Source organism: Oryzias latipes, chromosome 2, assembly GCF_053564925.1.
Source record: "Oryzias latipes strain Hd-rR chromosome 2, Olatipes_Hd-rR_3.1".
NCBI lineage: Eukaryota > Metazoa > Chordata > Actinopteri > Beloniformes > Adrianichthyidae > Oryzias > Oryzias latipes.
Window position 1 is genome coordinate 18,570,159 of NC_136238.1, and position 16,084 is coordinate 18,586,242.

At 41.6% G+C, this 16,084-nt stretch overlaps 1 protein-coding gene across 2 annotated transcripts; it reads left to right on the forward strand.

The window, feature by feature from the left end:
• Positions 1 to 209: 209 nt before the first annotated feature.
• Positions 210 to 15,962, forward strand: eif5b (eukaryotic translation initiation factor 5B). Of its 2 annotated transcripts, XM_023964380.2 has the most exons (27): positions 210 to 367; positions 2,234 to 2,350; positions 2,430 to 2,487; positions 2,578 to 2,724; positions 3,705 to 4,203; positions 4,291 to 4,424; positions 4,497 to 4,574; positions 4,663 to 4,813; positions 4,888 to 4,980; positions 5,058 to 5,147; positions 5,223 to 5,282; positions 6,635 to 6,664; positions 7,876 to 8,147; positions 8,227 to 8,334; positions 10,990 to 11,100; positions 11,183 to 11,250; positions 11,326 to 11,467; positions 11,545 to 11,676; positions 11,761 to 11,943; positions 12,014 to 12,175; positions 12,491 to 12,622; positions 12,692 to 12,823; positions 12,900 to 12,976; positions 13,072 to 13,236; positions 13,986 to 14,124; positions 14,269 to 14,430; positions 15,310 to 15,962. In XM_023964380.2, the coding sequence occupies exons 1-27, from the start codon at positions 333 to 335 to the stop codon at positions 15,415 to 15,417; spliced, it is 3,585 nt and encodes a 1,194-aa protein (XP_023820148.1). In that variant the 5' UTR covers positions 210 to 332; the 3' UTR covers positions 15,418 to 15,962. The 2 variants fall into 2 exon arrangements, with proteins under 2 accessions (XP_023820148.1, XP_078799415.1); XM_078943289.1 differs by lacking the exon at positions 6,635 to 6,664.
• Positions 15,963 to 16,084: the final 122 nt, after the last annotated feature.

A 16,084-nucleotide genomic window follows, 5' to 3' on the forward strand; every position in this document is an offset into this window, starting at 1 on the left:
CGCAAGCGCAAACTTCCAACAAGGACCATGCGCACGAAGAGTAAGAGAGGTAGAAGATGTATCACTTTGACCTCTTTTTTGTCTCATTCTACTTTTTCTTTAAATACAATTTTTGACAATATTTTGTTAATTTGAATCATGTGTAATACAATTTATTTATCTCATAATTTATATGAAATGCATCTTTCAATTCATCCATTTCACAAAAAAATCCTATTTTGTTCAACAGAGGAGTGCATCTCTACTAAACACTGTTAATAAACGATCTTTGTCAGACGTGAACCGTCGTTTGCCAGCACTGAGCGAAGTTCCAATAGAGCCGAGGTGGCACGATGGGAAAGAAACAGAAGAAAGCCGGAGAAGACAGGTAACGAAACCACAGCCAGCCCCTAAAGAACAGGTGTTCACGTTGATGCGGACCTAAGAGAGTTTCTGTAAAGCGTCCATACGGCCGGAACAGTCCCGTTTTTTGTAGCCTGTGCTGTTAGCTTAGCAACCGCCTGAGTTAGCAGATGCTAACCACGAGTCGCACTTGTGAGGTGTGAGCACAGGTGATGCTTTAAGAGAAGCCAAACGGCTTAAGTTGGGTTATCCAACCACTATGGGGCCTTCCGTTGGCTCAGCCGAGTTAACGTTAAGTCCGCGCTGTGTTCCCACTGACACGTTTGGTCTCATAGGTGTTATATTTGCCAAAATAAAAACATAGCAGCGGCAAAGTTAGCCACATTCGTCCTCTCAGAGCCGGCTTTTACATCACTGCTTTGTACAAGTCCTAAAAGAATCAAACAAAATTTTCCCTGACAGAGTAAAAAAAGAAAAGCTTTTAATATTATTTGATAATTTTTTTGCTGATAGTTTGTTACTTAAACGATGCTAAAACAGACATATGCGAAACCATCTGTTAGCTAGAAATGCCTCATTGGTTTTTGACCCATCACGGTGGGATGATGTCACTGCTCACCTGCCGGATCCCTCATATCAGGCCGGACTCACCTGAGCAGCTGATGACAGCAAAGTAATCAACATTTACCTTCTGTTTAGTGTGCAAAAGTTATGATTTTGAGTACACTTTAGATGCTATTTCAAGTTTTTATTTTTCTACATTGCTATTTAAACAAAATTCTCTTTTTTTTACCCAGTTGATTGTGTTTATTTGCAAAGAAATGGGATTTACAAGTTGGTGGACATTTTTAAAAGGGATTTTCTTAATGATTTTAATGTATTCATGGAGTGACAAAAAATGTATAAATAACTTCCAGTTGGCATTTTTCCTCCTGTAGATTTATTCTACAAAAAACTTTATCCTAGTAAAAAGAACAAAAAAACAACAACCTAACTTTGGTTGATTGTGTTGGACATTATATACAATTTGAAACATTTCAGATGCACCTTTTCATTTTAGAGTTTATTTTTACTTAGTTTGTTTTTATTTTGCTCAAAACAACTGTTGAAAAGAATATAATAGAACCTCATGGATCCCATAAAAGGACAACCGATTTGTCACCCTAGCGATATAGAAAGTAAAGAGACTTATAAGAAAGGTAGCATTTTGATTTGATGCAACATGGCCACTGCTTTCCATAAATTACAGAGATAAAAAGTCTCGGCGTTGCACAACGTTTTGTTTTTTATTTGGGCTTTTCAGATTTTTAGAATGTTGCTATTGTGGTTTTGGTCCAGCATTTAAAATCTAAAGCTGACTTTTAATTTGAAAGGGGAAAAAAGCTTGCTTGGCTTTCTTCCTGTAATAACAGCTGATGCTCATCAGCCCTGGTTTCTCTAAAAAAAAATAATAATAATTCAATGTTACTGTCTGTCATTTTAAAATCTGTTTGTATCTTCTTGTGTATAGGTCACTTATGATTTTCTTTGATAATCCAGTTATGTGTGTGTTTATTGGATGTATAGATTGTTCTGCAGACAGTTGTGTTCCGATAAATCAGACAACGGTTGGTTCCCTTTTTGCTCTGCAGAGCAGAAGAAAGTGGAAATATATTCTCTCCTTTCTAACACAATCCTCAGCATCAGATTTATGTCTGTAATGTGACAAAAACCTGTTAAAGCATTTGGTTTAGAGAGTTGTGTGTGTGTGTGATGTGAGTCTGATGCCATCTGCCAAACAAAAGAAAGTGGAGAGTCAGCAGAGCCTTGTTGCTCTGACACAAAGAAACACCTCAGCCACTTGACTGGCTGGCTTGTGATCATGTAACCTGTGTCATTCGGGGTGATTTAGTGCCAAAGATGACGGCGTGGACATCGACGCTTTGGCGGCAGAAATTGAAGGAGCCGGAGCTGCAAAGGAGCAGAAAGGGAAGAAGAAGAAGAAAGGAGCCAAGAAGGAGGAGTTTGAGTACGACACCGAGCCTTCTCCAGATTGTTTTTCGGACTGCTGTGGGTTTTGTGTGACTGTGTCTGTGCTCCTCCTGCAGCGAGGATGAGATCCTGAAGGAGCTGGAGGAGCTCTCCTTGGAAACACAAGGAGGAAAGGTCAGGAGGAGCCCTTCTAGAAGACCTGTTTGTTTTATTGTTGGCCTGCTCCCCCTAGCTCTAAACTTCTTCTTGGTGTTTTGTGTGTAGAAAACAGACACCACAGAAGATGTAGAGGCTCTCGAGCCTCCCAGACCAGAGAAGAAGAAAACCAGGAAGGGCAAGAAGGGTGGAGGCAGCCCTGAGGATGAGAAGGCTGAAGACGCAAACGAGGATAAGAACGAAGAAGACAAAAAGGTCAGCAGATCAATTCATCTCATTATTTGATGTTTGCTCAAAGTATTTTATTTAGATGTAAATAATTTCTCTCTTTTTTTGGTTTTGTTTACAAATTAATAAAAAATAAACCTATACACATCACTTATGTTGTAATCAAATAATCAGCTTTTATTTTTCCCAGACTAAATTTCTTGTGCATAAACATGAAAATAACCTTTGCTCTATGCAAATGTGCAATTGCTTCATCATTTAAGATCTTATGGTTTAATGATGCAGATATTCATATTTCTCTGTTTTTACAATAATGGTTAACCAATCAGAGATATGTTAAACCAGTTTTAAGCTATAATGTGGTTAAAATGGAAATAAAATAAAATTGACCTTAAAAATACTTTAAATTTGAAACGCAATTCTATTAATTTATATAGAACATCGTTACAACATGAAGCAGTTGATGTAAAAGAGTCAGAAACATGATTTTCTGCAAAGATTGTGTTGTTTTCTACAGGGTAGAGGTGGCCTCTCCGATCAAAGTTCAATGTTAAGCTGCGTTCACGCTGAACACGATTTGCGCCGCGGAGGTGTTAGGTTTCAACGTTACGTCAACCTACCAATGGGACTGAAGGTCCTGCGGTGCGTTTTAAGCACCGAGCACGTGCGATTTTTCTAGCAGCAAGCACGCCCTGCAGCAAAGCAGCGTGGCGAAACATTCCAACGCTGTGTGAAATGTACACAACAGCCGACGGCAGCCCGTCTAACATTTGACAGAAGCTCTATGAACACTTTTGGATTAGTATTAAGCAGACAAGTTGACGTGCATCAAAACGCTGTTGGTGAAGGAAAATTCTCCGCACGGCGTACGATGAGAATTTTCCACGCAAATCAGGTTCTGTGTGAATGTAGAATAACGGTCCAGTATAATTAAAGGGTTACGCCGGCGAAAAAGATCTTTTTGTTAGCTAAATGGGTTTTTAAGGATCTCCTCTCCACTCCTTCAGGCACCTCCTGCCGCTCTCCCAGATGACTCTGACGATGACAGCAGCTCCCGCTCTCGCCTCAAGACGAAAGGAGGAAAGAAAGGAGGCAAAAAAGCCTCAGTGTCTGAGGAAGAAGACCCCGCCGAGGACAAAGACGTCAAGAAAGGAGCTCAGAAGGAAGACGACTCTGAAGAAGATGAGGAGTTCGCCTTCAAAATGGACAAGAAGAAGAAGAACAAAGGGAAGGCAGCGAAGGCTGAGAGCGAGGACGAGGAGGAGCAGGACGAGGAGGCGGGGGGTTTCAAAATGAAGACGGCGGCCCAGAAGAAGGCGGAGAAGAAAGAGAGGGAAAAGAAAAAGAAGGAAGAAGAGAGGATGAAGCTGAAGAAGCAGAAAGAGAAAGAGGGCAACGTGGAGGCTAAAAAGGAGCCAGAGACGAAGGCTGTGGAGGCCACGCCTCCTCAGGCCACATCTGAAGCTGTGCCAGAGGAGGTGGAGGGGGTGGAGCCAGCAGCAGAGGGTGTGACATCATCAGATCACCTTTACATCTTTCCTTAAAGACGCCAGTTTGGATAAGTTTAACTGTTTTCTTACCGTCTTCAAGCAGATGAGGGCGAGGGAGAAAAGAAAAAGAAGGACAAGAAGAAAAAGAAGGGAGAAAAGGAGGAGGAGAAGAAAAAGAAGGGGCCCAGCAAGGCCACAGTGAAAGCCATGCAGGAGACTCTGGCTAAGATGAAGGAGGTGAGCTTTCTAAAAATGAAGGGGATCTGCCGGATTACCCCGAAAAACTGCTTTGTTGACATGTTTTTTTAGGAGGAGGAGCGACTGAAAAGAGAGGAAGAGGAGCGGCAGAAGAGGCTGGAGGAGCTGGAGAAGCAACGGCAGGAACAGGTAAGACACCAAGGAACCTCCTCCTTCATGCTCTGCCTTTTTTTTTTTTTTTCAAACCATGTTGCTGAGTTGACGTTTGCTTTTGTAGGAGCGCCTGGAGCAGGAGAGAAAAGAGAAGAAGAAGCAGAAGGAGAAGGAAAGGAAAGAGCGGCTAAAGAAGGAGGGGAAGCTGCTGACCAAGGCCCAGAAAGAAGCTAAGCTCCGTGCTGAGGCCATGCTGTCCATGCTGCAGGCTCAGGGTGTGTGGAGGTGGCATTATGCCGTTTCCTGTCACAGACTTCTTGGTGTGAAGGTCTCTGGTTTGTGGGTGCAGGTGTTGAAGTGCCATCCAAAGACACAGTGCCAAAGAAGAAACCTGTTTACGGAGACAAGAGGAGGAAGAAGCCCAACACCCATACTCCTGAAGGTGGAACTCCCCTTTCTGCAGCTCCGGGAGCTAAAACAATAAAAGCCACTCATGTCTAAAATTTCTTTATTTCTCAGAAACATCCACTGTAACATCACCAACATCAGAGACTCCAGAACCCATCGCCATGGAAACAGAGGCTGAGACGGTGCCAGCTCCACAGCCAGGTGAGGGTTCACTGTGGGCAGGAGGAAGAGCAAAGAGCAACAGGTCAGCATTGAAAAAGTGTCCCGTTTCTGCAGAGGTGAAGCCCGAAGCTGTCGTAGACAACTGGGAGAAATTCGCCAGCGACGAGGAAAAAGGTACAAAGCCACGGAAATTGAACTCTGTTGTGATTTCACGACTTCTTTGAAATAAAAAGCATGAGGTAAGATTACTGTCAAAATGAAACGGATGCTCATAGACAAAGTTTTGCACACTCTGGAAAAGAATATTTATACAATATTTGGCGTGTCTGTTTTGAACTTTTCTTTGTTTTGAATCCAACATTTTTCTGTTAGATTACTGTCAAAAATCTGTCACGGGGTCACAAAACATTGATTCAACAAGTGTGCATGTAGCACTACAGTAGGCTACCAGTTACTGAAGCTCAGAGTTTGCTTATCTGTTTCTGTTTCATTATCCTCTTATTATCCACCTTTTTTTTGACAGACATTGACTTTTTTTATACCTAATAAATATAGTTGCATACTCTGCTTTTTTATGTGAATATTAGCCGTGTCCGATCATGAAACATTGGTTGTGTCCGAATTCCTTCCCTACTCACTATAAGGTGCACTACATAGTGCCTTCACCATTTTATAGTGTACAATTCCAAAATTGAGTGACCTGGAAATTTTCCAGAAGTCTCTACGAAAAACCAGTGTCCATCCATGCTCACTAGATTGGCGAATATGGACCACAATGCATTGCATTAGAACCATTTTTGCCCCCAAAAAATGTTTTTTTTGTTTAAATAAACCGTCAACCTTTGATCTGCAGAAGACAGTGGACTCATACTGTAAATAATCGTCACAGAATGCTCATATCAATTAGAATTTCACTTTGTGAAATCGATGATGTCATATCTGCTGTTTTGAATAGATAAATAAATGGTGAGCATGGTGTCCGAATTGCTTTTAAAATCCAGGGCAATACATAGGGCCGCACTAAATAGTTTTTTTTAGTAGTTAGGGGTTAGGGTGGGAATTCAAACAGAGCCATTGTAGCTTGCAGTCATTATTATTTGTTATATGTTTTTCGCCAGAATTATGTCAACAAGGTAATTTCCCCATTGCGGGATCAATAAAGTTCAGTTTTATTTTAGTTAAATAAATGAGACTCCGTACGCATCTGCGCTTTGTTGAATCTGTTTTGTGACTCTATCTATGTAACAGTAATGTAACAGGAAAGTTCTTATTCCAAACCAAGACAAATCGTATTCACAACAGAGATGTTAAACTTGAAACTAAAAGTTGTAATCATTTTATTTAATTTTTTGCAGAATTCCACCTAAAGTACTAATTTGTGCACTATTTTGTCAATGAGCATATCTTTCATTTTAGTAGTTATCCTACCCCATCAAAAAGAAGCAAATCCAACAACAGTGACATAGCAGACAGTGAGCATCTGTTGCAGTGATATAATATGTTTACTTTTGTTTACAAACAAACAGTGAAGAACAGAAGGAGCAGACAGGAAGCAGGTACAGACTCCCTTTTCGGGCTCTGTTTGTGCTTTTATTGTGAAAGTTTGCGCGATGTAGTACTGACTCTGGGCATAGGCAGTAACTGCTGTGATTGTTTGTTTTTCACTGCATTATTCATTTTTTATTTTGTAGTTTAGGGGAATTTTTTTTTTTTTACTATGAGTTATTTCTTATTAGTAGCTTTTAAATGCCTTTTAGTAGTTGATCCCTCCCCATTTTAGGAATATTTACCGAAACCATTTGTCAGTTTAAGAGCTGCTTCCTTTCTTATTATTGTTTATTATAGTAATAATTAGATTGTAGTCAGATGTGCTGTTACATTTTATGTTTATTTTACTGGTAGCAATACAATTTTTTAAAATATCATTTTTTTGAATTTTTTTCATAGTAGTAGGTGTAGGGGCTGTCATCTGGACTTAACTTAGTTAAGCTAAATCTAGCAATCTGGATGAATGAGAGTCTTCATAGACATAATTTCCCTCAGTGGTAGACATTTTTGACAATTCCATAAACAAACGAGTCCTACTCAAGCACAGTAGACATATTTCTGGATGTACTTGACTTGTTAGGTCTTCAGCAAGTGTTGAAGTAAAACACAACTTTGATTTTTAACCAGATTTCTGTTTTATTTTAATTGTTTTTTTTAAGGAGGTCAAACTAACAACTTTGTGGCGACTAAAGTTTTTTTTTTGCATGTTGCAAGTTTTTTTATGCATCATGACACATTTTACGCTACTGCCCCAGTTTCAAGTCCTGATTTTTCCTAATAATCCACTGTTAATAAACTAATGAAGTGAGATTTTGAAACGCGAAGCTACTGATGTGTGTGGCCTTTAACAAACCTTTGATGTTGATGCTGAACACACTCAACTTTATTTATATGGCACTTTCAAACAACAGCAGTTGACTCAAAGTGCTGAACACGAGAAATAAAAGAAGACACTAAAACACATTTAAACATTAAATATAGGGAGTTAAAAACAGTAAAATAACAATAGTCTAATGTTGGATTAAAAGCCAGAGCAGAAAAATGAGTTTTCAAACACTGTGTTAACGTGATACAGAAACGAACAAAATTCGACTTTAAAAGACTTTCAATCATGAAACCTTTTAAAAACATTTAGAGTTTGAGATGTTTGGAAAAAGAAAGTGACGTTGACGTGGGCTGAGCAACATCAGGCCATAAATGTGCCGTCATCTTTCGTTAGATTTAAAGAAGGTCCACATTGAGGTCAAGGAGGAGACGACTGGACCGCCTCAGCCTCCAGCCAGTGAGGAGGACGAGGAGGACGAAGAGGAGGAGGAAGAGGACAACGACGAGGACGAAAGTGAAGACGACGTGGATGCGGAGAAAGAGGCGCCGCCAGCGATTCAGAGCAAGAAAAAAGTGGTGAGCGAGGACGAGAGCAGCGAGAGCGAGGACGACGACGGGAGGACGAAGGAGGAGCGGCTCTATGACCGAGCCAAAAGGAGGATTGAGGTGAGGCGCAGAAATTGAGGAGGATGAGGAAGAGCTCATCTTCTCCCTGCTTTCTAAACTATCAGATGTTTGCTTGTAGAAACGTAGAGCCGAGAACTTGAAGAACACCGACACGGAGCGTCTGAGAGCGCCGGTGGTGTGCGTGCTCGGACACGTGGACACGGGGAAGACCAAAATTCTTGACAAGGTGGGTTATAACAGTTCAAGTTGTTGTTTTTGCTATTTCTGCCATGTGACATTTACATTTAGCCCTTTGACACCAGAGATGTTGCCAGCGACACTTAATCTCTTTGACAAACCGTAACTCTTGAACCGTTTAGCAAATTATGCTGAATCGGCAGAGAAAAGTGACTTTCAGTAACAGGGTTCTTGGTATTTCTGACTATTTATAATAATAATAATAAACTTTATTTATATAGCACTTTTCGAAATCCAGCTTACAAAGTGCTTTACAAGTGATTTAAGACAAAATCAGTATTAAAAACAGTTTCCAGTATGGAGAAATAAAAGTGATAGTGGTTAGAATCAATAAAATCGATAAATCAATGAAATCAATAAAACCAAATGTTTAAATTTAAGAACCAGTAAAATCATTAAAAGCATGCCTATAGAGGTAGGTTTTTAAAAGAGATTTAAATACTGGTAGGGACTCAGCGAGCCTGATCTCTTCAGGGAGACTGTTCCAGAGTGTTGGGGCTCTTACAGCAAAGGCCCTGTCACCCCTGGTCTTCAATCTAGATTGTGGGATTGTTAAAAGGCTTTTTGCCGAAGATCTAAGATTGCGACCAGGTACGTAAGGAATGAGGAGATCGGCTATATATTTAGGGGCCAGCCCACAGAGTGCTTTAAAAGCAATCATTAATATCTTAAAATCTATTCTAAAACAGACTGGGAGCCAGTGCAAAGACGCTAAAACTGGAGTGATGTGGTCTCTCCTTTTGGTTCTGGTTATGAGTCTGGCGGAAGCATTTTGGACTAACTGGAGTTGATACACACTCTGCTGTGAAAGGCATGTGTAGAGTGCATTACAATAGTCCAAACGGGAAAAAAATAAAAGCGTGAATCACCATCTCAAGACATTTTTTTGATATGAGAGGGCTTATCCTGTATAACCTATGTAGTTGCAAGAAACAAGATTTGACAACTGATTTAACATGCGTCTCCAAATTCAAATGGGTACAAATATCACCCCCAGATTTCTGCAGCTTGAAGAAACATTTTTAGACAGAGACTCCAATTTGTGAGCCACACCATTTCGGGCCTCAACTGAACCAAAAATAATTACATCCGTTTTGTCCATATTCAACTGCAGAAAATTTTGGGCCATCCAGGTTTTAATATCAGCAATGCAGCTATTGAGATTCTTTAAAAGACCATGGTCACCAGGTTTAAAGGATAAGTAAAGTTGAGTATCATCGGCATAAAAATATAAATTAAGGTTATGTCGGCGTATTATCTCCCCCAGTGGTAACATGTAAATTGAAAATAACAGAGGTCCCAGCACCGATCCCTGGGGAACGCCACATGTCATTTTCACCTTAGATGAGCAAGGAATTGGTGAGGAAAACATTACAAAAACATGTCCGATAAATAAGAATAAAACCAGTTAAAAACTGTGCCAGAAAAACCAACCCAAGATTTTAGGCGTAATACAATGGAGTGGTCAACTGTATCAAATGCTGCACTGAGATCTAAAAGAACTAAAATCAATATTTTTCCTGAGTCTGCAGCCATTAAAAGGTCATTCATCACTCTCAGCAAGGCAGTCTCTGTGCTGTGGTTTAATGACTGATAGCTGTGTAGCAGTGCCGTCCACTTTCTATCTTAATGTACAGACACGGTCAGGGGTCCGACAGCGTTTTGAGCACTTGGCGCTATTACAGATTTTCGCTGTAAGTCCTCTGTTTGTGATTTGTGGGGAATTTGCCACTCAAAGCTGAGTTCCTGATCGGTTAGCGCGATGTGAATTCTATGCTAAAGTTTGGATAGTTGAACTCTGGAAACTTTGCGTGGTAAGATATTCCCAGCGCGTCAGAATTTGTCACATGCCGCACTGTCCGAAACACACTGCTGCTAGACCGCCACGCTCGACACGTTTAGATAGAGATATAGATAATATAGAAAGATAGGGTCTTTAATAACTCCTGAGGAAATGTTAAAATGGCCATCTGCTGACAATCATAAAAGACACACATTAAAAACAAAAAAAAGGTCAACGGTTTAAACATCAAAAGATTTTAAAAAAATCAATAGAAAAAAATCAGTGGGTTAAATGAATTAAAAGACATTTCTTCTTAGATACTTCGCTGGAGAGTTGTATTGCCTGATACAGATAATTATGTTTTAACCTGTGAAGCGCCTTGTGACTTCTGTCTGTGAAAGGTGCTAAAGAAATAACATTTACGTAGTTACTGATGGCCCGAGGGACAAAAGATTTCTTCAGTCTGTCTGTGGAGTCGCGCTGTGACAGCAGTCTATTGCTGAGTGGATGTACTCCTGCTGGTGAAGGCCTCATGTAGGACGTGAGGGTTTCCTCATTTAAACTGGTCCCCCCTGCCACATTCATAGCATTCCATTTGAACTGGAGCTTAATGTTTCCAAACTTCAGATTTGCATTGTGTCAGCCAACCAGAAACTCAGATTTGGTCTTTTTTTTTTTCCTCAATGGACACAAATTCACAGGGCGAATCGCGTTCAATGTGAATGTAGAAAACAATTTTTCTGCACAAGACCTTGACACACTGCTGGCAAAGATTAGCAGATCGTTTTTCTTTTTACTTGAGTGATACTGTCTTTACATATATCTTCACTGTATCTTACTGACTTGTTTGTTTGTGTGCAGCTGCGGCACACCCACGTTCAGGATGGTGAAGCTGGAGGAATCACCCAGCAGATCGGAGCCACAAACGTCCCAAAGGAAACAATAGAAGAGCAAACCAAGATGGTTAAAAATGTGCGACACCTCTTTTATCTCTTTTTTTTTATAATTTGTTATGTGTGTTAATGTTTTTTTTACCTGAACTTTTTTTGTTCAGTTTCTCCGAGAAAGCATCAGGATTCCCGGTATGCTAATCATAGACACACCGGGACACGAATCCTTCAGGTAACATCCGCCTCTCCTCTTTGACCCGTCTGTCTGCTCTTGTTGACACGTCTAATTATCTGTCTTTTTCTGCAGTAACCTGAGGAACAGAGGAAGCTCCCTGTGTGACATCGCCATCCTGGTGGTGGACATCATGCATGGTCTGGAGCCTCAGACCCTGGAATCCATCAACCTGTTGAAGGAGAAGAAGTGTCCCTTTATCGTCGCCCTTAACAAGGTGATCCCAGCTGCTCAGCACCCGCAGCTTCCTCCTCTCCGCTTTGTTGTTTGACATTTCTGTTGTTCTGCACTCAGATTGACCGATTGTACGACTGGAAGAAGAGTCCGGAAACAGACGTGGTGACCACGCTGAAGAAGCAGAAGAAGAACACCAAGGATGAGTTTGATGAGAGAACCAAGGCCATCATAGTGGAGTTTGCTCAGCAGGTGTCCTTCATCGTCTAGCCACGCCACGTCCTGTTGAGTCCTTCCTCCTCAGAAGTTTGAGCCTCTCTTGTTGCCGTTCCTCAGGGTCTCAACGCCGCCTTGTTTTACGAGAACAAGGACCCGCGGACGTTCGTGTCGCTGGTCCCCACTTCGGCCCACAGCGGCGACGGGATGGGAAACCTCATCGCGCTGCTGGTCGACCTCACGCAGACCATGCTGGCACGCCGGCTAGCACACTGCGATGAGCTGCGCGCCCAAGTCATGGAGGTGAGCGCCAGTGTCTGTCTGCCCCCACTGGGGCTCTGTCACCCTCTACTGATGGCGTCTGTGGGCTCAGGTGAAAGCTCTGCCCGGCATGGGAACCACCATAGACGTCATCCTGATTAACGGCTGTCTGCGGGAGGGAGAGACCATTATCGTTCCAGGGGTGGACGGACCAATCGTCACACAGATCCGAGGCTTGCTGCTCCCTCCTCCACTGAAGGAGCTCAGAGTGAAGGTACAAATGCCAAAAATCTATTGTTGTTGGGTTTTTTTTTTTCAAAATAAAAGCAGCTCTTTGGTTGTTATGATTTGAAGCATCTAATTTTACAGCTTTGCTACAATGTGGAGTCAGAAAAACAGGTTTCCTGTAAGTAATGTAAGGGTTAATGCGGGACTTTCCCAAATGGGTTTCGGACAAATTTCTTTTAAAATCTTTGTTTTGTTCATATTTGAAATCAAATATTAATTCTGAAATGTAGAGATGGTGACATCCTGCATCCTGATCTGTGGATGAGCCTGCAACTGGTTTTTGTGTGTTTGTTCTCTACAGAGTCAGTATGAGAAACACAAGGAGGTGTCGACGTCTCAGGGAGTGAAGATTCTGGGTAAAGACCTGGAGAAGACGCTGGCGGGGCTCCCCCTGCTGGTGGCGCACAAAGAAGACGAAATCCCGGTCCTCCGAGTGAGTCATCGTTTGGGTCAGCAGCAGCCTCTGTGAGGTCAGAGATGACTGACCTTTCCTGGTTTGCAGGACGAACTTGTGCGGGAGCTCAAACAGACATTGAGCTCAATCAAACTGGAGGAGAAAGGAGTTTACGTCCAGGCGTCCACGCTGGGTTCACTGGAGGCTCTGCTGGAATTCCTACGGACATCCAAAGTTCCTGTGAGTGCCCGTCTGTCTGCCTACGCCCGTCTGCGCCTGTCTCTCTGACTGTTCCGTCACTGGTATGTTCCTGCAGTACGCTGGTATTAACATCGGTCCTGTCCATAAGAAGGATGTAATGAAGGCGTCGACCATGTTGGAGCACGACCCGCAGTACGTCACCCTCAGCTTCACAGCACAGTCTTTGGGTAATCGAAGTGGATTTTCCAGAAGCTGCGGAAGTGACGCTGTCTCACCTGATGCTGTAGGTACGCCGTGATTCTGGCGTTTGACGTGAAGGTGGAAAGGGAGAGCCAGGAGATGGCCGACAGCCTGGGAGTGCGCATCTTCGCAGCCGAAATCATCTACCACCTGTTCGACGCGTTCACTAAATACAGAGAAGAGTACAAGAAAGCCAAGCAGGACGAGTTCAAGTAAGAGAAGCTGGTTTCATGGTTTAGGGTTTTGGTCAAAAATTCAGAAGAAAATCTGCAGAAACATTCAAAAAAATTCAGCAAATATCAGAAGAAGTTAAGAGAAAATCCAGTAAACCGAAAAAAATATAAGATTAAAAAGAAAATTCAAAATGCTGAAGAATTCATACAAATTCAGGAAAAAATAAAAATGCAGAAAAATTAAGAAAATGCAAAAAATTGCAAAAATGGAAAAAATGTTTTTTTTTTAGAAAATACGAAAAAAAAAGCTCTAAAAATTAAGAGAATCCAAAACAAAAGCAGAAAGATTCATGAGATTTTATGAAAAAAATGCCCCAAAAAATCAGAAAATGCTTTAGCCCTAATATTGATTTTGAACAATAAACAGTTAGTTTATTGTTTTTTAGGTGTTTTTAAGTGTTCCATCTCTTAAAAGTTGCATCATCTTTGTGTTTAGAAGTATTCTTGTTAAATAACCATAAAACATTTGTTGTGAAAAAATAAGCAGCTAGGCTTTTTTTTCTTAAATTAGTCTAAAAGTTTATTTTAGTTTCAGTTTTTCCAAATGAATAGTTTCGAGAAGAATTAAAGCCATTAAGGTTCTCTTGAGTACAAAAGTCTTTTTTATTCTGAGTCACGTCCTCTAAACTTTCTGGGCTAAAAGGAAACGATGAACTTTGACCGTTCACTCTTTGGAGTTCTTACATTGACAGAAGTTTGCTTTAAAGTTAACTGTGTGTGTCTTTCAGGAACATAGCTGTGTTTCCAGCAAAGCTGCGGGTTCTTCCTCAGTTCATCTTCAACTCCAGAGATCCCATCGTGATGGGCGTGTCTGTGGAGGCTGGCGTCCTGAAGCAGGGGACGCCTCTCTGCGTTCCCAGCAAAGGGGTAAGAAGCTGACAGGCTGAGGTTTGTTTCAGGTTGTAAACCCTGACTATGCCCCCCTCATTCTAAACCGTGTGTGTGTGTGTGTGTGTGGGTGTGTGTGTGTGTGTGTGTGTGTGTGTGTGTGTGTGTGTGTGTCCGCTTCAGTTTGTGGATATCGGCATCGTCACCAGCATCGAGGTGAACCACAAATCCGTGGACTCGGCCAAGAAAGGCCAGGAGATCTGCATCAAGATCGAGCCCATACCCGGAGAGTCGCCCAAGATGTACGGACGCCACTTTGAGGCCACAGACATCATTGTCAGCAAGGTGAGGACACGCCCGCTGAAAAGAGGCGGGGCTTTAACTGAATTTTATTCCCAACAAGCAATAAATTCATTTTTAATGTGCATAAAATAGAAGAACAAGTGAAAGAATAAAAATTTGCTCTTTTTGCAGTCTTTGACTGGTTTTCTAACATTTTTAGGTAATAAACAAGAAAAAACCAAAATGGCAGTTTTTCTTTAGGTTTTATCTCCATAGCAACCATTCTATTTTTTGGTCCCCTGGGGGTGACAAACATATTGGCAAAAGTAAACTTTTGGATTTCCTTTACAATGGAGGTTGTTGTTGTTAACCAAACTTACATTCCTAATATTTTTATATCATATGTCCTCTGGTTTTGTTTAGCTTGAATCAAGAATTCACGTATTAAATATTCACAATATTCTAACAAAACGTGAGAGCAGCAGGGGAACGCCACTTTTGTGAGCTTTTCACACTAACGCTCTTCGAAATCTACAACTCATCTACTCCTAAACCCAACAGTTTTTCCCAGGCAGCTTCCCATTGATGCTCGACAAGTAAGGAGGCGGTAAAAGGAAATCCCTGGGAGGAATTATAAATGTGTAGGTGGGCCGCTCCAGTATGCCCCATGCTGCCTGGCCACGCCCAGAATTCATTTCCACCAGATTCCACTAGATGCGTGCAAATTGTGACGAGTTTTTGCATGTACGGCGAGGGCAACATTTTTGCTCAAAGACGCAGACGGAAAGAAGAATTACGAAAACAAATCTGGTCCTCGCTGTGGGACAGAAAAATAAATGGTTTTGTTGTTTTGGTTTTAAGACAGTTCCCGCATAAATGAAGGAATGGATTTAATCTTTACTGGTGGTAAACAATAAAGACAACGATGTGTTTTTGTTTCAGATCACTCGGGCGTCCATCGACGCCCTTAAGAACTGGTTCAGAGACGAAATGCAGAAGTCGGACTGGCAGCTCATAATGGAGCTGAAGAAGACCTTTGAAATCATCTGAAGGATCCCTTCTTCAAAGAACAACAGAGACAGACGCAGTCGTCCTCCCTCAGACCGTGAGGCAGCAACAGAGGGACACAAAAAAAAAATCAAAACAAAAACAAAAGAAGAGAAAGTGTTTTCCTGTGAGAAACGAAGCGTTTTTCCCACTGTTGTAAACAGTGGTAGTTTAGACACATTTCTCTCTCTCTCACACCCACACACTCAGTATTCCAACGTGCCTGTTCTTCAGCATCAACGTGGTTTATTTTATTTTCTTCTTCTTGGTTCCTGTTGTGATTCGTGGATGCTGCTTTTAGGCTCCGCCCCTTTCCTCCCCAGACTATGTCGATGTGGGCAAACACGGTGAACGGCGTCGGACACAAAAGGAGGAACTGAGTTGTTCAGTTTGGACTCTCAACGGTGTTGACCCGAGTCACTCTACAGCTGACCTGGCTCTGCTGCTGGGCGTCCAGTTGGACAGCTGGGGGACGAATGACAGAGGAGATTTTAAACCGTTTTTTGCTGCAACTGCTGATGTAATAAAGTCTCATGATTCTAAGAAAACATGCACTTGAGTCTTTTTTGACCTAACATGCATTTAATAATGGAAATGTTAGAGGAGTGCATTTAAAAATTCAAATTTTGGGTTCTAGAACTTTTTTTTAGACAAATCTTGTAGACTATTT